General features: G+C 49.3%; 1 protein-coding gene across 8 annotated transcripts in view; it reads right to left on the reverse strand.

The window, feature by feature from the left end:
* Positions 1-1,644: 1,644 nt before the first annotated feature.
* Positions 1,645-22,759, reverse strand: part of R3HDML (R3H domain containing like) — a 47,966-nt gene continuing 26,851 nt past the window's right edge. For 2 of the 8 annotated variants that reach the window (XM_039498623.1, XM_039498626.1), the window contains exons 2-6: positions 13,593-13,966; positions 8,416-8,534; positions 6,769-6,901; positions 4,065-4,180; positions 1,645-2,524 (exon numbers count right to left, since the gene is read on the reverse strand). In XM_039498623.1, coding sequence (XP_039354557.1) covers positions 2,392-2,524; positions 4,065-4,180; positions 6,769-6,901; positions 8,416-8,534; positions 13,593-13,853 — 762 coding nt within the window. In that variant the 5' untranslated portion in view covers positions 13,854-13,966 and the 3' untranslated portion in view covers positions 1,645-2,391. The other 6 variants (XM_039498620.1, XM_039498627.1, XM_039498624.1 and 3 more) reach the window with 6 other exon arrangements.

Genomic DNA, 22,759 nt, shown 5'->3' on the forward strand with positions numbered 1-22,759 from the left:
TAGAGGAGAGACTTTGATTTGAGCTGGCTGAGACCCACCACTCTCATCATGACCTAGGATTTGCTCTCACATTCCCAGGTAGATAGGCCAGTGGGTTCATGCAATGTGCCACTGGATTCTCTCCTACCATTGCCCTGCCGTGGCCTTCATGCTGCACAGCACACCTCCGTGTGCCCAGATCTCAGATGTTTGAGCCCATTCTTGCTTCCGGGTGAAGGGAACTATTCCAGCTACTAGCCCGTGCTGGACTGGCTCCCTCACCCCCACCCATAGACTCACAGAAATGCAGGGCTGGAAGGGACCTTGAGAAATCAGGAAGTCCAGCCCCCTGTGCTGAGGCAGGACCAAGTAAACCTAGATCGTCCCTGACAGGAGTTTGTTCACCCTGTTCTTAAAACCTCCTGTGACGGGGATTCCACAACCTCCCTTGGAAGCCTATTCCAGAGCTTAAACAACCTGAATAGTTAGAAAGTTTTTCTTAATACCTAACCTAAACCTCCCTTGCTGCAGATTACTGCTTGTCCTACCTTCAGCAGACACAGAAAACAATTGAACACTGTCCTCTTTATAACAGCCCTTAACATATGTGAAGATCGTTATCAAGTCCCCACTCAGTCTAAGTGCCTTGGAGACGAAACATGCCCAGTTTTTTTAACCTTTCCTCAAAGGTCAGGTTTTTTTAAACCCTTTTATCACTTTCATTGCTCTCCTATGGATTCTCTCCAATTTGCCCCTACCTTTCCTGAAGTGTGGCACTCAGAACCGGACACAGCATTCCAGCTGAGATCGCACCACTGCCGGATAGAGAGGGACAGTTACCTCCCAGGGCTTACACCCGACACGCCTATTAATACACCCCCAGAATGATATTGGCCTTTTTGGCAACATAGTTGGCTCATATTCAATATGTGATCCACTGTAACCCCCAGATCCTTTTCAGCAGTGCTGCCACCTGCCCAGTTAGCCCCCAGTTTGTAGTTGTACAGTTGATGTTTCCTTCCTAACCGTAGGACTTTGCACTTGTTTTTATTGAATTTCATCTTGTTGAGTTCAGACCAATCCACTGATTTGTCAAGTCCAATCCTGTCCCCCAAGGCGCTTGCAGCCCCTCCCCGCACCACATGCTTCTCTGCTTGCGTTCCACCTGAAGACTAAGGAAACCTCCCTGACCCAACCGACTGAGCAAATTGGCCAGTTCATGCATTTGGGCCTTTGGGTCAGATAAGTGCATTGGCAGGGCAGAGGGAGGTACCCCAGCCTGAAAGAAACTACGCCTGCTCTGTGTGGACTTCCTGGGCTCTCAAGTTGGCAGCTCCTTACCTCTCCCCCATCCAGCTGTAGTAGCCCAATGAGAGACTTCAGGAAAGAATTTCACTTTTGATGCACGGTTGGATCGACCTCACTGCAATACCCTCCTTCCCCCACAAGGTGGAGCAAATTACACAAGCATCTCCACCTGGGCGCTGCACCAGTTACCTTTGGAAATAGAGCTGGTGGGGGTTAGCAAAAGGAATCGGTGGTTGGGGTCCCCTCATGTGTGTGGCTGGAGATTCTCTGCCCCTGGCTCCCCAGCCCTCCCATCATGGAGGAACAGCTGTATCTCTGCCAGGGCTGCCAGCACCATCTGTACTATGATAAATGGTGTCTTGCTCCAAAGAGGAAGCCGAAGCCGAGGGGTTGCTCTGTGTTGCAAGGGCGCGTTCCCCAGGGATGGGCCAGCAGCAGAGACAGGCACAAACACTTTGATCCCAAGACTTTTATTGTAAAGTTCTGACAAAGAGGCTTATTGTTACGTTGGGGGAGGATGAATGTGGAGCCACTGACAAGGGAGGCCGTGGGTGCGCAGTGTCCTCCCCACTGCTTGCTCAGCCCTGCCAGCTCCTCCCTGGACCATCAGTTATGGGGGATGCTCAGAGGAGCATTATTGACAAGGATCATCTGCCTTACATGTGAGCTGAGGGGAGGGGGCACCACAGAGCTGGGAAGAGGACAGACATCCCACCACGACTGCTCCCTGGACACTCTGCTACCCTGGGAACCTAACCGCACCTACTGCCCCCAGAGGAACCCCAGCCCATGCGCTCCCCCGGGAGCTGTGTAACACAGAGACAAAGTGACAGCACAGCCATTCCCTCCACAGCGCTAGGGGAGGGAGCTACAGCCGGGAGAGAACAGAATAACCATAGGGAAAGATCCTGCCAGCTCTTTAGAGCAGTTACTGACTAACGCTTCCTAAATGCAGCTGGGGTGGGGTAGGGGGAAGCAGCCTGGAATGTCACTGTTATAAATAATTCTCCTAGTTTACACAACATTGTACATGGCATTTCCCACGCTCTCCTGTCGCCAGCCGCCGCTCCACTTCTCCAGCCGCCGGGAAGCGCTCTCGGTGGCTCAGAACCAGCTCACTTTGTTGGATTTGAGTCCCGTGAAGCACATGTTGTTGCTGCAGACACCACCGTAACTGGGTGGGCAGGCCGAGCACGGTCTCCCCACCTTGTAAGGAGCTTCTCCTATCCAGTTGCCCCTGGAAAGGAAGGCACGGCACGGGAGTCGCAGCACGCTTTGGATTGTGCTTGTTTGTGCTCAGAGAACGTGTGTGTGTGTGTGTGTGTGTGTGTGTGTGTGTGTGTGTGTGTGTGTGTGTGTGTGTGTGTGTGCGCGCGCATGCCGCACTGCCCCTACTGGATAGAATCACACCTGTTCAACAGTGTCTGACCATGCTGCCCTCTAGTGCTGCCGATGACAGGTGCGATGAACTGTAATACCATTGCAGCCCAGGGAGATTTCACCACCTCAAATGGGAGAGGTCTGTACTTTTGAAGCATAAGAATCCTGGGCTCTGTATCCTCAGTGAGCAGCCAGGAAGTCTGTGCAGCTAGTGATGCATGTGACAAAACCAGTGACTGCAAACAGCACTTGTTATGATAAATAACTTCCCAGTTGGGGGTGCTATGGTCTGATTGAATGCTTATCTGTAGGGTAATTCCATTTCCAGGGAGTGCTTGATGGGAGAGGACAATACACATGGAGGAAGAAATAAAACCTGAATGTTGCACTGTCTTGGCTCTCTCTGTAATAGAGTCCTAAACAAGCATCACAATGCCCTGTGCACATGTAATCTGGTCGGCGTGTCTCTGTGTGTGTTTGCACGTGCGTGCATGCAACGGTGTGAGTGTGCATCTGTTTACTGACATGAGGGGGTGAAGGAGTTTCAACCCTGGATCATTGGACTAAGGTGAAGCTGGACACACACTGAGTTTAACTCATGATCAAATTGCTAAGGTACCTCCACTGTCCCAGCAGCATGCCAGTGTAGGATGGCTCATGTCCAACCCCCTGGTGCCCAGGGAGCCACAGCTGCATGGGGAAGAGTTACCTGAAGCTGATTAGCAAGGGTGTTTTGCATCATGGTCAGTGCTGGCAGCTCTGGCTCTCTCCAGAGGAACTCTGTATGCAGGTACTTGCTAAGCCCCTTTGAGGCAAAGGAAAACACTCTCTAGGGCTAATCCAGGCACCAAAGGAAAGGTCAGACTGAGCAAAGGCTGAGAGCAATAAGGGTGTGGAGGGGGAGGGGTAGCTCAGTGGTTTGAGCATTGGCCTGCTAAACCCAGGGTTGTGCGTTTGAGGGGGCCATTTAGGGATCTGGGGCAAAAATCTGTCTGGGGATTGGTCCTGCTTTGAGCAGGGGGTTGGACTAGATGACCTCTTGAGGTCCCTTCCAACCCTAATATTCTATGATACACTATCCCCTGGCTGGGCTGGGGCAACTCAATTGCTTCTAAACCAAGATGTTCAACACACTGTAGGGTGCTGTGTTTGTGAGCACACAGGTAAGGCTGAGAGAATTCCCAGCTTCCATTTTGCCTCCCCTCCTTTCAGGGGTCCCTCAGGCAAACCAAGATCAGGCTGAGATGGAACCTGGTCCACTGGGCAAGGTCCTTATGTGAATGGCAAAATCAGGCAGGTGTGTTGGGAGAGGGGAGGTGGTGCTCACTAACCCCCAGCTCCCATCCTCTCTCTGAAGTTGCCTTTGGTCAGGGGGAGCCTTTCCTTCGCTCACTTACTTGATGGCATAGTTGCACACTAAGTACACCGCCTGCCGCCAGGTGCTGCCCCACACATTCATATTGGTGCAGGTGTTGATGGCACAGCCAATTCTGTTGGAGGAGGCCCACACCATCTGCATCAGAGACAATCAAACAGTAGCTATCAGGATTGTGCGGCGTACACCAAAGCACAAGCATCAGAGGTGGAGAGCCAGGGAGCCTGCCTAGCAGAGGCCAATGGACCTCTGTTTATTCTAGTTGGGAATCTCCCCTTCCAGGAGACAGAGAATAAAAACACCCCTCGCTGATTGTCTTGGTGGATGCCTACTGCTGCATCTGCCTTATGCTTTGCTGACCGATTGTAAGGCCAGTTTTCCAGTCAAATGACTTCCCTTCTGTGGGCACAATTCATGCCTGCAAAATTGATGCCTGCCTTGTCACACCTTAGGTTGAAATGAGCTGCTCAAATCTGAGTATTTGCTCCCCGAATTACCTGATTGTGGGTACCCATCGAACAGAAGAGCAAGGACTTGGCAATGCCCGCACTGCAGGATTGTACCTACAAAAAAGGGACCAGCCTTTCAAATATGAATCCCATTGGGAGAACCTTGGGGTGGACATCTTCACACACTGACCAGAACTAGGAAAACCATCCAGCTTGCTCCGGTCATTGAATTGAACTCTTCATAAAAAGCAGTTATTATTTTTCTAGTTCACTCTCAGATTCCCTAAAGCCACTATCCAGACAGTGCTTAAGTCACAACAATAACAACAGCTGCACTGGGACTGAGACATATTCAAGCTCTCAGACAAGTCAGAAGGAAAGGGGATGAAAAGTCTATGTAAGTGGCAGACGCCCATAGAAATACTGGCCTGCCTGGGGATTGCCAGGGGCCAAGCAGACTGAGCAGAGCAGTGGAGCCATGCAGCACACTGTTAATTAAAGGGTAGAAATGCTTTGCCACAAACCATGGAAGTAAAGGAACATTTTCCACCTTGTGCTGGCGGCGCTCCTCCTGGATGTGCTCTGGGGGATGAGGGGACTGTATTTAATGAGCAGCCAGACATTTCTGCACACTAAATAGCCGCTCTGTTGTGAAGGAGCTGATTCATGATCAGCAAGGCAGGAAGAGGCTTCCTCCCTCCCTTTTGGAGACTTCGAGGTGCTACTGGTGTAAAGAGGGGAAACTGAGGCCAAATAAAAAAGGAGCATTCAGCCAATTGGCTAAAATCTTAGAATCATAGAATATCAGGGTTGGAAGGGACCTCAGGAGGTCATCTAGTCCCACCCCCTGCTCAATGCAGGACCAGTTCCCAACTAAATCATCCCAGCCAGGGCTTTGTCAAGCCTGACCTTAAAAACCTCTAAGGAAGCAGATTCCACCACCTCCCTAGGTAACCCATTCCAGTGCTTCAGCACTCTCCTAGTGAAAAAGTTTTTCCTAATCTCCAACCTAAACCTCCCCTTCTGCAACTTGAGACCATTACTCCTTGTTCTGTCATCTGGTACCACTGAGAACAGTCTAGATCCATCCTCTTTGGAACCCCCCTTCAGGTAGTTGAAAGCAGCTTTCAAATCCCCCCTCACTCTTCTCTTCTGCAGACTAAACTACCCGAGTTCCCTCAGCCTCTCTTCATAAGTCATGTGCTCCAGCCCCCTAATCATTTTTGTTGAATCTTCCATCTGTGCTCCAGAATGTGGAGAGAAAGCTTTCTGCAGATACAGCCACAGCTCTTTGATGTAAACAAACTGATCCACCTAAAAGCAATGTGTGTGTTACAGGGCAGCAGTTCTGTGAATAGCTGCCTCTCATGCTCATGCTGGCAAATGCTCCGCAAGGTATCTCAGGACAATGGATACTGCGGAGGGCAGGCAGCCTGTCAGGAATGCTAACTCCTGCCTTTCTTTGGCCTCGTCTTTATGATTTAAACCAGACAGCCTCCCAGAGCTGGTCCTCCTCCTTCCCTCCAGCTAGCTCAGCCGCGACAGACAACAGCTCCGCAGCCAGCAGACAGAGCCATGGAAAATGCAGCCACTGCTGCTAGGAAAAGAGCTGGTGTTTGGATGGTGCTTTTTTAATGTGCTTGTTTGCAATGAATGTAGTGCTGGCAAAGGGTGCCAGACTGACAGCCCTGGCAAGGGGCAGATCAGGGGGCTCTCTGCTGGTTTCTTTGGGTGATATGGCTCATTGCCCTAAGAAGCTGCAGCGGCAAGATAATGCCACTGATGCTCACTGAGTCCCCATCCAGGTGCGCTACAGAGGGCTCAGCAATGCCTGAACCTGCCTTCCCCAGGCCTCTCATCCTCTGCCACAAAACACAGTGGACTGGCTTCCCAGGAAGTCTGCTGGGATTTTTTGTTAAATTTCACTGCGTTTTGTCAGTATGTGCCTCTGCATCAGACTCATGAGAAGCTTGGCCTCTTGCCCCACGGGAAAGTCTTTATCCCCTTGGTTGCCACATTTAGAATGATTATTGTTTACACTTTGTGTTATTGTAGCGACTAGGAGCCCTCGTCATGGGCCCATTGTGTCAGGCGCTGTACAAGCACAGAGTTGCAGGGCATTCTATCCCGCCAACACAAAAGAGGATTGCCCAGACCTCCCACAGTGCAATGGAAAGCGTTCTGATCCTGGTACATTTCCATCTAGCTCCTGGTTTGGGCAGGTCAGCATACTTAGTAATACCTCTACCCTGGCCCCACGTGACTCTGGCTTCGTACCTGGGTGTAATGGCTGCAGACAGAACCACTGCATTTGGAGGGGCAGCTGGGGTTGCAGTCACGAGGGTAGGGGAAGGAGTAATGCTGTTTCTCATAATACCAAGATTTCACAAGATCCACGACTGACCGGTACCTGTGGAAGATCACACATGTTACCCCCGTTATTCCTCCACGCTACCCAGGACCAGGAAGCAAACCCCAAGGAGACCTGCCAGGGCAGGCCTGTGAGAGACTTGCCCCCAGGTGCACTCATGTATGTTTGCTAGAGAGGTGCTTTGCCTTAGCTATGTTGGAGCCATGCGAGCAGGTGCCCGCCTTGCTCCCTCAAGAACCAAGAATGGAACTGAGTTCCCAAGGGGGGGAGGCAATATCACAGAGTGGAGGAGGAGGTCCCTTTGTGCTCATAGTGAGTGAAACAGGGAACAGAGCAAGAGGGACAGGGGTTTGAAATGTGAGTGGAAGTTCCCCCTGGGTCTCTCCAGGTGCTAAGGATTCTGGGGCAGCATAATTTTGCTCTCCTGCATTGTGAACTGTGTGCATGCATGCCAGGGGCATGTACAACAGTGACTCTACAAATCTGGCCCTCTCTGGTTGCATTAAATCACTCCTTACTCCCATTAAACCCCCCTGTGTGTTGTCAGTGCAAGAAAAAAGGGGACTTTTCCCAGCAGGGAGAAAACTTCTCAACTGATCCAACTCACACATGGACTCATTTATCTCCAGATTCTTTCATCTCCATTTCTTGCCACATTCGCTAATTTACCCAAAGTGTTTTGTTTTTGAACCAGGGCTTGTCTCCTTCACGGCCCATCCCCTGCTCCAGTTGCATCCTGCAGTGGCTCTAAATACAAACCTCTTCACTAACGCCAACAGGAACATAGCTCTGGTCCAGTGGGTTTCTCTGTATATTAATGGTCTCTTCCTGCTACCGACAGCTGAGTGGCTCAAGGTCTGCAGATCAAGCTGAGACAGGCCCTTCAGCTTCCATTCCGTGGTAAGCCACACTCCTCCCCAAACAAATGTGGAGCGTTTTCTCTAGGCTGTGACTCAGATTCACTGCTGGTGCGATGGGTTCAGCTGCATCTCCTCAGAGCAACAGTGAACCTGGCCCAGACTCATTTTGGCTCTCCTGGGCTTGTCCCTTGCTCCCTTGGGACAGCACCTCACTCGCCCAGGGGTCCTGCTGCTTTCTCTCATTTAGCTCGCAGTGGAGCGAGGTGCTACTGAGTGTGAGTTAGGGGTGATAACCAGGCCCTAAATAATGAAGCTGCTAATAATGACGTCCATGGAACTAGATCAGGGTTCTCAAGCTGGAGGTCGTGACCCCTCAGGGGGTTGCGAGGTTATTACATGGGGGTCGCGAGCTGTCAGCCTCCACCCCCAAACTCCTCTTTGCCTCCAGCATTTATAACAGTGTTAAATATAGAAAAGTGGTTTTTGATTTATACTGGGGGGTTGCGCTCAGAGGCTTGCTATTTGAAAGGGGTCACCAATGCAAAAGTTTGAGAACCACTGAGCTAGATCAAATTTTGTTCTAGGCGGGGTTCTAACCAGCCTCCCCAGTTCCTCCTGTGTCTGCAGAGAATGAGGACTTTGACCTCATTTGAGGCAACATACAAGATCAGAGCACGGCTGTGGATCACTTACCTGCCAGAGTGAATGGAGAGGTTCTGACCAATGTATCTCATCAGCTGGGGCGGCCCATGGTCCCATATGCACTGTACAGCCCAGGCTTCAGCAGACTTGGCCAGTCTCTCATCCCACACCTAGGTGAGGAAAAAAGAGATGGCGCAACAACATATGTCATTAGGCTACAGCCCAGAGCAAGAAAGAGCGACTCATTCCCCTGCAGAATGAAAGGGAAACATTTAACCATGACATGTGTACAGGAGAACCGCCTCAGAATCCAAGAAGGCCGGCCTGGAAAAGACCCTTAGGTTCCTGCATTATGCAGGGCACTTCCCTACATCATTCCCACTTGTGTTTGTACTCGTTCGGAGAGGAGCAGTGGTCTCGCGGCTAAAGCACAGGACTGGGCATCGGGAAACCTGGCCTCTGCTCTGCCATTGATACACCGAGTGACGTTGAGTGAGTCATTTCTCACTCTGTGCCTCACTTGCTTTATCTGTCAAATGGGCCTGGAGAAACTGAGCAGGGCAACTGTAAGACTAAACTCACTAGTGTTTGGAAGTTGCCTTGAGATCCTCAAATGGACGTCACTGTAGAAAGGCAAAGTATTATCTCTATATTGTTCTGATCACCATCTCTCCCGGCCTTTCTGCTTCAGCCACCTCCTTTATTGTCTCTCCTAAGGCTTAATCACCCTCACAGGTTGAAAATGTTTCCTAGCATCCATCACAAAGTGTCAGGTGCCCCGTCTTATCTGAGAGCATGAAATACAGGCCAAGCAGTGTCTGCATCAGGCCTGATGTGGAGGCCTGGTGACCCTTCAGCTCTGCTGGGCTCTGTGGCACATGGGACAGGAGGCCAGGTCCCTTCCCACCCCCACTGAGCTTTGGGATCGGAGCCCCTGAATTTCACCTCTCTTTCTATATAATGGGCCAGGTTTGGGGTACTTTCCAGCAAACTCTGCCTGATGTTCAGCTGTGGGCAAAACCAAAGGACAGAGGTTTTCTCAAAACCAGCTGGTCAGAGAGTCATAGGGTGTGTCTACACTGCAATGTAAGGCCAGGGTTCGAACTCAGGCTCAAGCCCAACCCCCTTCCATCTACACACAAATCGCACTAACCCAGGGCTCAGATCCAGGGTCCCAGGAGCCCCCCACCCGTGGAGGGTCCAAGCATTAGTCAAGCCAGGACCTAGGGTTCAATTCCTATTGCTTTGCAGTGAAGACACAGCCACACTGGACTCATGCTCTGGAAGCCTGCCAATAGTATTCCACAATCCCACTGGCCAACTTTCTTTGTCCTCTGGACAGTCAAGTTTTCCCACATTACACCATGAGCAAAGGGCTAGAACAGCCTTATTTTGGGAGGCACTTGGAAGTCTGGGATATGGGTGGTTGGACTTGGGCCCACATAATGTAGTATAGATGCTGGGGCCCCAGGTTGGAACCCAGAATTCAACTATTCCTAACCCAGAGTTACAAATGAATGTAGATGCTCAAGAACTTGGTTAACAAACCCAGGGTCCGCTACCTCCAGTTGTACGAACTCTGGGCTTACACTGCAGTGTTGACATAGTCAGAGACTCCAGCTCATGCAGTCTCTCTCATGGGTTCTGCCCTATAGGCCGTTTTCTAGTGTCTTGTCCAGACAACTTTTAAGAGTCCCAGGGAGACTGTGCCACAGCCCAATACATCTCACACCTGTAGTTTGGACCAGGGGAAATTCAGCTATTATGAACCATTATGAACATTTCACTAATTCAGAGGCAATAAGCCCATGAAAGCCCCCCCCCGCCCCACCATTGCTGGATGGGCACTGAATGGAGACCCAGCAATTTTAACAGCGGAACCCCTGCTCTCCTCTCTGCTCTGCGATGCAGGCTGCAGCAATGGGACCAGCTTCGTTTCCTGTCATTGCCTCCATAACACGTGTGGACAGCTGAAAATCCAGGACCCAGCGTAGGGGGCTTACAAGTTATGGCACATGGGTCCTCCTGTCTGGAAGCAGGGAAGCCAACCCCAAAAGGAGAAAAGATGGGAGTGACAGGAAATACTGAACTTATAATTTATGCTAGACAAAAGAAGGGAAGTCTCCTGAATCACCATCAGGATCACAGGGCTGAGGCTACAGAGTGAGCCAATTGTGGCCACCACTGGCCAACAGATTCCCAATAGGCCAATTCTGGATTTCACTGGGTAGAGGATACCGTGGGTTGATTCTGGGTGTCACTAGATGGGTGACACACAAAGGGTCAGCTCTCAGTGCCAGTGGGTAAAGGACATAAGTTGGCTCTACCAGGAAGGGTGCACTATGGGTTGTTTCTAGATGTCGATACATAAGGGATACACAGTAGTTCTGCTTGGTTCCAAAATCAGACCAGCACCTTCCCTTTTCTCTCCCAGGCATGACTGGGGCTTGTCTCCAAAGCAGTTCAGGGTGGGTGAGGACAAAGGAAATAGCTGCTCCAAGCAGTTAGAATAACAAAGGGACTGTGACTGCAATACTGGTACGTAGCTGATGGATGCTGTTACACACTTACAGCAGGACGCTCTAGCTCTGGAACTGGGTGTGAGATGCCTTTGATCTCTGTAACTCTGACCCCCATTGCACCCTTCAGAAAATGGGGCCTAATTCTCAGAAGTGCTGATGTCAATGGGAGCTGGAGGTGCTTCCTCACTTTGCAAATTAGGCCTGTAGTTATCTTCAGGCATCACTTGCTGGGTCAGACCTGTATGGATGGAGTGTGGATTAGACTGCAAGCCCCCGGAGGCTGAGGCCAGGTCTTCTGTGTACGTACAGCACCAATCATGCTGTTAGCACTCAACAAACATTAATGGTAGCAAAGCCGAGTGGGAGTAGAAATGACCAACAATCGTTTTGCCAGGCCTCCGGGGAGCAGATGGTACATTTCCACATGGGGCAGGTCACCCCAGCAGACGGCGTTGTTGTTTGGGCAGCGCTGGTGGAAGTGGGAAGATCTCCCAAGGCGCCCACCAACAGGGCTGCTCTTTGCACCTTAGGGAGATATGTCTGTTCCTGGTTTGCAGCAGATGACGTTTAGTTTTGCCAGGATTCTAGAGTGGGACCAAGCACAGGCCTGGTCATGGGAGGTGCTGACTCCCACTGACTTCAGAGGGTTAAAGATGCCAACTCTCTACAGAATCAGGCCCATAGGGAGGTCTCCTTTCTGTCAGTTGTTGACGATTTTCCAGCAGATCCCCAGTGCCCATTTCCAGAGCCTTGAATGGAATCTAGCTTGGCGCTTTCCCTACAGAGTATCCGTCAGCAGCTGGCATTTCCCAAGCCAACACAGCTGCACTTTCCTCCTCAAGGGCCTAATCCAAAGCCCGCTGAAGTCAGTGGACAGCCACCCCCTGGACAGACTTCAATGGGCTTTGGATCAGAACCTTGGTTATTTTTTATTCCTGCTTTTTAGTTACTACAGGTTTCTACTCTGACCCTTTTTTGGACACATGAATAAGAAAAGAAAAGACACAAACCCGACAGACTCAGCAGTTAGCATTAGCTACTGAGTTAGCGATCAGTGTGCCAGGAACTGCATAAGGAAAGGAAGCCCTGGCTTCCCGGAAGATGCTGTGAAATATCAGTTACCTTCATTGGACCCACCACCAACCCGGCCCCAACCACTGCACTCAGAGCTGCTAACTGGGGAAGTCAATGCGATGCGTCAGGCTTCCATCTTCTCACATCTTCTCTGCTGGCAGCAAAAAGCAGCTACTACAATTATCGTGAACAAAGAACTCACTGAGTTCAGAAAGGCTGTCTCCACGGGGCTCTGCATGCTGCACGGTACCGGCTGGTGCAGAGCTCAGCCACTCACACAGGGATCCCTCCCTGAGCTTTTCACTTGGTCCTTTGTGAAATAAGCTCTAAACCAAGTGGGTCCCTCCCTATCTGCAGGTCTAAAACCTCCCCCAGGTGCCCACAGTCTGCAGCATGGTGGAAAGAGCTGACTAATTAGGGCTTGTGTGAACACAGAGGTTGCACTGGTTTTACTAAAAGGAGGATGCTAACCTGGCATAACGCTGCGCGAACCTGGCCTGCGTTGGTTTGATTTGCACCTGTTACCTTACAGACATAAGCTGAACTGATATAAGCCAATGTCACACACAGAGCTGCATCGCTTTAGCATCACACCCTTAGTTAAATGGGTGCAACCAGGGCTGGCGCTTCCATTAGGCGACCCTAGGCGGTCGCCTAGGGTGCCAGGATTCGGGGGGCGGCATTTTGTGCGCTCCCCATGGGGCGTGCGGGAGCTTCCGGTTCCGCTCCCGTCGTGCCGCCGAAGAAGGATCTTCTGCCGATGTGCCGTGGAAAACAGCGGCAGGCAATTGAGCAGCTCAATGACTGCCGCTGTCGCCTGCGGCATTTCGGCGGAGGGTCCTTCTTCGGCGGCGCGATGGGAACAGAACCGGAAGCTCCCGCACTCCCCGTGGAGAGCGCACAAAATGCGGCCCCCCGAATTCTGCCTACGGTGCCAGAAACTCTGGCGCTGCTCCTGGGTGCAACACTGTGTGTAGACCAGAGGGAGAAATATACCAAGAGCCAGAACTTCTATTAACAAACTGCCCCAGAGGGCACTGCTAGTACTGGGGGCTAATGCTGGCATACACTGTACTGAACCGATGGGCACTGCCTGGCTGGGCATAACATATATACAGGAAAGTTCTGTACTCATTAAAGGGCTTTAGATCCCCCTTCCCTTTCCTCATTCAGGTCCCTCCCAGAAACTCTGCTGTCTCCCAAGAAGTAATCATAGAAAACAAACGAAGCCTAACTTAATAGCACCCGGTGTGGGCTTATCGTTAACTTCCCTGCACCCTCTCCCCTCCCCACACCTGGTTAGGCTCTTTATGACCCTCACTTGTCTCAGGTTTGACTTTGGGTAGGAAGCGCATTGGGACTGAGGCTGTGACTCTGCACGTTGCTGTGCAGTGCTTAGTGCACAGCTTGTTGCTGAGAAATAATAGATCACAATCATAACATTGCCAGTGCCTGAGCATGGCAGCTGCTGTGCTGATGTAACGGGCACTGCCAGACCAGCTGGGCTCCATTCTGCAGCGCTGCAGTTTTTCCTTTGTACCCGCTTCCTCAGCAGGTGGTACTAAGGCATTAAACCTGCCCTTGACCCCACTATCATCCCTTCTCCCTTCAGAAAGCATGGCAAAAACTCACCATATACTCCATGTTGGCCGCTGGTGGAGATACCTGTGCCCGCACTTGGTTGTGGTAGTCCAAAAGAACACTCATGTCCCGCGGAGAGATGTATCGCTTTTGGCGACTCCTTGGCACCCCAAGGCCGGACACCAAGCCAGCCTTCATGTTGCTGGAGGGGTACAGAAGCTCGGTGGCATTGGGCAGCACAAAAGAGCTTGATTTCGGTATCATCCAGAAGACCAAGCCAGTGAAATGCAGGTGCATGTGCAGTAAAGTCATTTTAGGTGGTTGTTTTGTTTATTTTATTTTCTTTGCAACTGTCTACTTTCAAATGAAACAAAACAAAAAGAAATGAAAAAATAAGGCAAATCTTCTTCCTTCTGATTGTGTATCTAAAAAGGGAGACAACAGAGGCACAGTTTATTTTTGCATTTCACATGAAAATTCCACCTCCTCAAAGATCTTGGAAATAGTTTTTCCAGGTTGAAAAACAAAACAAAAATTAAACACCGACAGATGCTTTCCCACAAACAAACTAAATTTAAAAAGAAGGTATCTTTCATCAGCTGGATTTCCTGCTCATATATAAGAGCAAAGTCCCTGGGACCAGCTGTGAAATCTGCAGAAAGTTGTTTTTTTTTTTCAATTTGAGTGCAAAAACTTCCTCAAATTTTTCACTTTTCACAAACCCAGGCTAATTAATTACATTATGTTACATGATGTTACATTAGCTTAAGGTTCCAGCCCCTCTGATTTCACAGGCTTTTGGTACGTTGAGCAAATCCCTAAAAAACCCTGAAATCTTACTCAGATAAAGAAACAAACGGCAGGTTCTAAAAGGATCACTGAGAGACTCTAAATAATCTTTTTCTTTGGGGAAGCAAAATCAACCACTTCAAAACCAAGATTTAAAAAAATCTCTTTCTTTTTTTTTAAGTAGATGCACCTTCTAACATCAGTGAAAGACATTCCCCAAAGAAGCTGAGAGGACATTTCCCAGACTACATACCTTGAGGACTGAGCCAAGAACAGCTGAGAAATGTTAGCTGCTGCAGCAACAGCCTGGGAGCTTGACCTTTGCAAACAACCTGCTCAGGCACATGTGGCAGAGAGATTTAACCTAGCCAAGTTCTAGGAGCCTTTGATAGCATCTGACGCAAAATCTACATCTTAACTCTTCCTCCGGGGAATGTCCTAAAGTTTGAAAAATGCTCTGCTAGGCAATTTATGGCCTTTTCCCTGTGTACACACAGCCCAGCTCTGCCGAGTTCTCTGCTTGTTGTGAGTAGTGTGTATTATGAACCCGGTAAGGCTGCAAACAGTATAAAATTAATATACTGGAGCCATTTTATCAGAATCAAACACAGCTTCTCTTTAGCTGCAATATGCATGTGGGACCCTTGCACTGTGCTGGTGAGACATCTAATAATAGACATTTCCAGAGACCTCACCTCCCTCTAAAGGACTTTGGTAGTAAATTTGCTTTAATTTTGAAAGGTGTAGGGGGCACATATTTTGCCCTGGTGAGTTGATCCTTTTGGCAGCTCTCTGGGAATCTGAGGGCTCCTCCTAACTGGTGTGAAATAGAGCAGAATGCAGCATTCTGTCCTCACTCCTGTGGAAAGGTGCCCAGAAGAGACTGTGAGTTCCAGCCTGCAGCACTCCAGCTTGAATTAAGCAAACGGGCATCCCAATCTACCACCTTGGCAAACCACTTCTCCCTATGAGTGACGGGGCCATGCTGAAGAACACCTTTCCTGGGCTGGTCTCTGGCCACCCTGGTGTTCAGAGCAGCCGCTTCCTAGGTACTGATCAGGGTGTATTATAGATTTGAGGTAGGATGGAAATGAATCCATGCTAGTGACAATGGCCTAATCACGGTGTTCCAGGTGGAAGGGAAAGGGCCTTTTTCTGCAGAACCCTGACATTCATCCAGAGCAGCTTAACAGAAGTTTAGATCTCCGTCTCAGTTAGATGAAACCACTGTATAAATCAGGTCGGAGAGCCTCACACATGCTTTCCTATAACAGAGTGAACGGTAACAGTTCCCTGTGACTGAATAAATTACTACAGGCCAGGAAAGTTTGACATGCTTTCTTCCCCTTCTCTTAATACAGAATCAGGCTGTATTTTTTGAACTGTGTTGAGATTTGTTGCTATTATTTCACACAGCGTTGGCTTTATCAGACAGTGCAGTACATATTGTACGGGGACTCCATGCACAGCCAGCTTTGCACGTAGAGTTGAATGGGCCCACCAAACTAGACATGCAGCCTGTTTTATTGCATAACTTTGGCATCTGCACAGCTATGACATGCGCACACCTACGGGCCTGTGCACACAAACAGGACAGGAGGGAATGCCCCGATTTGCAGGTGCACATGCAGACATGAGTGTGCAAAACAGAAGCTGGGACTGAAAATTTGGCCCATACTGTGCAGGGAGAAACGGCTTACCATGTGATCTGTAGAAGCTCCGTTGCTTGAGACATTGAAGCCTGGGCTCAGGCGTGCACATAAGAGCATACTGTCCCCTGGGATATGCTAAATGAACCCCAATAGTGCTTCCTCAGGGAAGCATGAATCAGTGTTCACGTCACACTCCGTCAGTACCCAGCCCAAGCCGGGGAGGCGAATGATCCAACCAGTGGACTAAATTCGGTGATGAATCCTGGCCATATGTCACCTGAGGCACGTTGCACATACACTTCCTCAGCTCTAACTTCAGTGATTCTATGACACCACTGGATTTCTACAGAGCATGTCTAAGGTGCCCCGTCATCCTAAGTCCCCGGGGGTGCAGTACTTAAATTAACAATGCTTCAAAATCTCATCCAAGGAGTTGCATCCTCTCCTTCCTTCAGTCAGCCAGAATCACAATGACTTGAGAAGGGAACAGGTACAGATGGATATTGGTGCAGAGGTTTCAGAAACCCATTTAAGCGAAGGCACACACAAAAAGCTGGCTGTCGCCCTACAGATGGCACCAGGTTTCTGGCAGCAGAAGTGAATCTCACTGCAGTGGGCCATCCAAGGAGGCTCTGTCTCCAGTCCCCACCAGTCGATCCCGAAGGCTATGCAATATCACATGCCTCCAAGTAATGGGTAACAATACAGGCCTTTCTATGTGGCAGGGGTAGCCAAAGTGCAGCCTGCAGCTACATGTGTCCCACAGAACTTTACAATGCACCTCACAGCCATCCTTGGCTTCTCCATGGAAGATGTGGCCCATGTAGCCCACATTTCCCAGCATGCACTACTCCATCTTGATCTCATCCACATAGTCCCACTAGATGCTGGGACTTGTAGTCTTCAAGGGCCTCCATCTCAGAATGATAGATGAGGGTAGTTTCATTCTGCACATGTTGGGTTCTGGGTCAGAGACCATTGGGTGCAACTGGACATTGGGCAAAGTCGAAGCACCCCTGCAAGATAGGATGGTCTGAGCCCTACCTGTATCAATGATGACATCTCTGTTTGGACTGGAGCCAGCTAGTCTGGAGGAAGATGGTGGTAAATGGCTGAGATTGGACTGGAGTGAAAACAGCAACAGAAATTAAGTGGGGAAGAGGGCCCCTAACAAACCCACAGCCTCACTTAAGTTAAACAGCAGCCAGGAGGAAGGGACATGGAGCCTAATGATGCCCCAAAAGTGGGTCTGATGTGTGAAGGAAATGCAGCCCTCCTTTCCAGTCCCCCAAATCCTCCTGTGTGACTCTGTCTAATGAAATTGTCCCCTGAGACTTTTCCTAGCATCTGGTCTGGTGAAAAGTGAACTCAGCTGCCTGGCGCTCCTGGGGAGTGGACGGAGAGCACTAGTGACATGAGGTGGATGGGCTGCCCACACCACACCACACACTCCTGTTTGCTCCTTGCACAGCGGATGGAATAAAGAGGTAGCCAGCGGGGCAGCAGAAAAGCCTTCCCCCATGAGCTTCTCCTCGGGGCTAATGTCATATTTCGACTGCATCCTCCAGATCAGCTCCAGACACAAAGGAAATGTCTCTGGAAACTTCCGTGCAGTCGAGTTTAGTATCTAGACCAGGAGTGTTCAGAGTGTGGCCAGAGAGGCAGACAGAGCCCACAAACCCAGAGCCATCCAGAGGATTCAGGGGGCTGGAGCAGGGCCGGGTCTTCGGAGGCAATTCAGCGGCAGGTCCCTCTCGGAGGGAAGGACCCGCCACCGAATGCAGCCGAAGAATGAAGCAGCGGCAGTAGAGCAGCCTAAGTGCTGCCGATTGCGGCTTTTTTTTTTTCCCCTGCCGCTTGCGGTGCTTGTACTCACAGGTGGCGCTCTGAGGCTTCAGCAGCGGGTCCTTCACTCGCTCCGAGTCTTCCACTGCACTGAAGGACCCGCCACTGTAGACCCGGAGCGAGTGAATGGCCCGCCGCCGAAGTGCCGCCGAAAACCCGGAGCGGCTCGCGGGGCCCCTGCATGGCCTGGGGCAAATTGCCCCACCACCCCCAGGACGGCCTTGCACATACCCTGTATAATGCAGCCTGAAGCACTCAGTTGCTGCAAACACCGGGTGAGATTAAGACTAATCGGCGGCAGGTTTTTCCTTGCTGGTGATCTCAAGCAGCAGGAAGATGCAAGTCCCAGCAAAGACTGTGCTTGGCATTTTGATAATAAATGGATATGTAAACACACAGTCACAATTAAGCCTTAGCCCCCCAGCCAATGTGGCCCTCCTTATCTCCAGAGTTTGGGCACGACTCCTGCTCTCCTTTGAAATCCCCCATGGATGAGAGCTGTGAGCAGGGAAGCAATGCTGCATCCAGCTTCATTAAGTGACAGGAGGAGAGGGTGACCTGGCTGTGCACACTCTAGGAACAGGAACTGCAGTTGCTCTTTTGTTTCAGTGTGCTCAGCTCTAGACTGGAGCTGCCTGTTTAGTAATATGAACTAGCCAGTGCCCTCCTTGGGCATTGGTGGTGCTGCTGTTTATGAGTGAGACCATATTTTTCAGTCCCCGGTCTCTGAAATGAGGGACAGTGACCCTCAACATGAGCAACAGTGAGGCAAGAAGTGAACAGCTTGGAGGCATGAACTGGCAAGCTGGGGACATGGACTGGGCAGACTGGCAGAAGCAGCCAGCAGAGTATGTGTAAGTAGATTTGTCATACAGAGAAAATACTGATACATAGTTGAGTAGTGGGTATTAGTGTTTTCTTTAAAGAGCTCCCCCTCCCACCGCCTAGGGAGCAAACCCCCATCTGACACTGTGAAAGGCAAACTTTTGCATTTGAGAAAATCGTTTTGTGTCCCAGTTTGACATTTGACAGATTGAATGGGTTGGAGAAAGTGTACCAGCTGCAGCTCCCACTGCCATAAAGTGAGCTAATGGTGAAAGAATCCCGTGCTCAGAGACAGTTACAGGTTTTTTCTTGGGTGCAGATTGAAAGTGCTGCTTAATCAGCACTCTGATAGACAATTTAAATTCCAGGAACTGGTAGGGTTTTGTGTCCCTGCCAGGCGTAATATCCTGCAGCCTAGACTGTCTTGTCTGCCAAAGCATACGGTATCTGCAGAGAGGACCTCACGGAGAGCCAAAACGCACACACATTCAACTGGATTCAGCAGCCACTCCAATGAATTCTCAGTTTAATGAGCATGGAGGGAAAGAAAGAACCCAGTGATTTATCACCTCTAACAGCATTGTCTCAGACGAGAGGTGCACCAATGGTTTAAATGCTGACACACATAGCAACTCGCTACATAATAATACACAATGGAGTCTGAAGATTTTCTCTCTCTTTCTCTCTCCATCCAGTTATCTAATGACTTTATGAGCCACTGGTCCCCATGCTACCCAGGGGCCAGATTGTGACATGGCACCGTGCAATGCTTATCCTTGCTCTGTGGGACTGCCAGGGAGGCTCCGTCTCAGGCATCCTCTTAGGCCAAAACTGCCCTGGTGTAAGAGGATGAGGTCAGTGGAGCTGATCTGCCCACACCAGGGCTGAATTTGGCCCCTCTCCTCAAAGTGAAGAGCTGCCAGTGAAAGGTACCGGTGCCAGTTCTGGAAAATGTATATCTCCAAAGCGTGTAAAACCTCAGCCACAGCAGCTTCGGCTTCCCCCACTAATGTGCCCATTGGGCAATGGAGGGAACTTGGGCTCCAAGGCCCATTCACTTCATAGCTCTGCTCTGCTCTGACAACACGAGTACAGAGAAGGTGGCAGTTCTGAGATGTTGCTTCCTGTCTCACTAGGAACCAGATGATGGCGACTTGCCCACTCATTTCAGGCAGGTCACTAAGCAGCCACCAGGTCAGAGCATCTTCCAGTCACTACCACTCTGCACTAGCCTTGTTCCTCCAGAATTTCTGGGTATGTCTTCTGAGTGGGCAGTTCCAGGCACATTTGTTTACGTGCTGCCCTGCAGCAGCTGGAAGCTCGAGAGACCATTACTAGGAAAAGCCCAATCAAATCAATGGAAATTATTATTATTCTTCGTTTGGATTATGGTATCACTGAAGAACACCAAACAAGGAACCAGGCCCCATGGTGCTAGGCACTGCACAGACAAATAACAAAGGCAACAGTATCTGACCTCGAGAGCTCACAATCTGCATGTCAGACAGGACACAACTGGTGGCTGAGACAAAACTCCCATTGGAGTGGATGAGACGGAGTCCTATTTAATTCAATGGGCTTTGGATCAGATCCTGGAGCAGCCTTACCTATGTCTCTGACATGTTTCCTTTTCACTCTCACATCTCAGGCTCCCCTTTGTCACTTCCACACCATTGCTCCTAGTTCTGCTGATTTCAGACCTTCATGAGAAGCCCCAGTGACAGGAAAGTAGAGATTTCAGTAATCAGCGGATGTCTTCTGTTTATTGTGAGACAAAGGGGAGAGGTGAGGGAGAAGAAATATTTCTTTCTGGTTGGGTAAAACAATACACCCTGTCTTGATTAGACCTCTTTGTCCAGGAAGCGTTCAAATTCTGTGTCTCTATAAAAATCCTGCCAACTGGAAAAATGGTTCATTTTGATGTGAACCCTGATAGTAACTCCAACTCCAGTGAAATGAAGGAAGGAAAATAAGGATTTATTTGATTCTGAAGAGGTTTTTTCCTTCTAGAACCCTCCAGTGGTCTAAAATTTCAAGTGCAATGGATTAAAGCAAGGTTCTTTCTCTCAGAACACCAGGGATGTTTTCTGACAGTGGGGCAAAATCTCTGTAAATGCCAGTGGTTACCAGAGTTCCATAATGTGAGGTCATCTAGATTTAACTAATTTAAAGTAACGTGTGAACAGTTCTGGAATAAAACACACACAGTTATATTGTAATCCAGCCAGCTCCTATGCATAATCACCTGTCTTAAGTGGCTCCTTTAAAGTACCCCCAAAGGTTGTTCAACATTTGGCTAAAATGCAGCCTCCATTAGGTGACCTTCTTTTGCAGATGTAGCCTTGGATACATTTCACTGTACATATTTCACCCCAAATCAGTGAAATTAGAAATGGAAAACATTGGGTACTGCTGACTATGGGTAACACCTCGGGTGAAACCCGGCTGTATGAAGTCAATTGCAAAACTCCAGTTGACTTCGTCAGAGCTAGGATTTTACCCTTAACGGTTCAAGGATACAACACAGGTCACAGGAATTGCTAGACTGGATCAGACCCCAGGTTCAGCTAGTCCTGTGTCCTGTCTAATGTCAGTGGCCAGCACTGGATGCTTCAGAAGAACGGTTAAGAACCCCCATAGACATGGGTAAGGGATGATCTGCCTCCCCTGTTAGGTCTCATCCTGATCTCCAATGATTAGAGATTGGCTTAGGCCCTGAAGCTTGAGGTTAAATAGCCCTTCCAAACTTGTTAGCATTAATTTGGAAAACTCTGAATATTCTTGATATCCCTGTCAATGCCCAATCCCTTTTTTGGTCTAAAGGAAGTGGTGTCAAAAACCCAGGCCAAAGTTTATGCTGGAGAGGCAACAGCCACTAATGTTTTAACCACAGTATGAAATCATACACTGGTATGATACAGAGATATTCCCTCTGAAACTGAGTCTATATCTTTTACATGCAGAAATTCACATTGATTCATGTAAATGGTTATTTGCATACCTAACTGTTTATTTTGCATGTGCAAATTTGGCATATGCAAACAAGTGACTATTCAGATTTTAGATGCTGGTTTGAAAATTTTGCCCAAAATATTAAAAATAAGTAATACATGTTAGATAATTCTGCTTCCAAATCTACCATTCTCAGATTTCATTGGCTAACTTTATACATAGTTATAACACATTATTGTTACCACAAAATCATCAGTGTCTGCAGTACAAGGCAATAGGTAAAACATGCCATACAGATACCAGAGTGCCTGCCTTGAAGTGCTTATGAGCTATAGAAAAAACTGGCTCAGACTAACGAGTAAGCAATCTTGTATCTTGTTGTCCCCTAAAGCTTCCTATGGGGTCATCATTTTATGCCCTGTTCTGTTTATGCAGATTTTTCTTTTAAACACAATTCCACATTAGTTCCCAAGACTTTTTTGTGAAATACCTTTGAGTAAAATCAAATCCCTTCAATTCTTTCACAGATAAATAAATGTCCTGGGGATGCAGGCTGATGGAACTCAGATATCACAGTGGGACAAAAAACTGTTAAAGTACAAATGAAGGTCTCACAGACTGAGGCCTGTCTCTCCTGCAACAATTGGTGACTGTGTCATAAATTGAGACACTCCAGACTTTCCTGGAGCCTCTGGAGTGAGTGTGAGCCAAGATGTCCTGAGCGGGTTTGCCAGAGCTTGCAGGATTATTTATTCAGGATTCATTTATTGATTTGCACTGAATTTTCGGACCCCCCACCACATTCCAAAGCCTGTTAGTGGTCGCTGCCTCCTCACCCATTCGGACAGGAATGATGTCTCCTGGCTGACGTTTCTGCTGCTCAGAGCCAGCTGGCAGAGACCAATGAGGGTCTGGTTGTGTGCTCCCAGACCGCTGGGGAGTGAACATTTCACCTCTGCGGTGTCTGTAACTCCTGGAGGTTGGGGAGTGAAGAATGTCAAAGCTTGGCCAGGCTAGAGAGGAAGGTTTATGGGACATATGCTATGCTGTCACAGAGACTCAAGTCTGGGACACCACATTCCAGACAAAGGGGCTACCACACCAAACTAAGCCATATATCATGCAAGCCACAGCATGGTGCCCAACGCCAGCCAT

The sequence above is a fragment of the Mauremys reevesii genome, linkage group 13 (assembly GCF_016161935.1).
Source record: "Mauremys reevesii isolate NIE-2019 linkage group 13, ASM1616193v1, whole genome shotgun sequence".
In the NCBI taxonomy this organism is placed as follows: domain Eukaryota; kingdom Metazoa; phylum Chordata; order Testudines; family Geoemydidae; genus Mauremys; species Mauremys reevesii.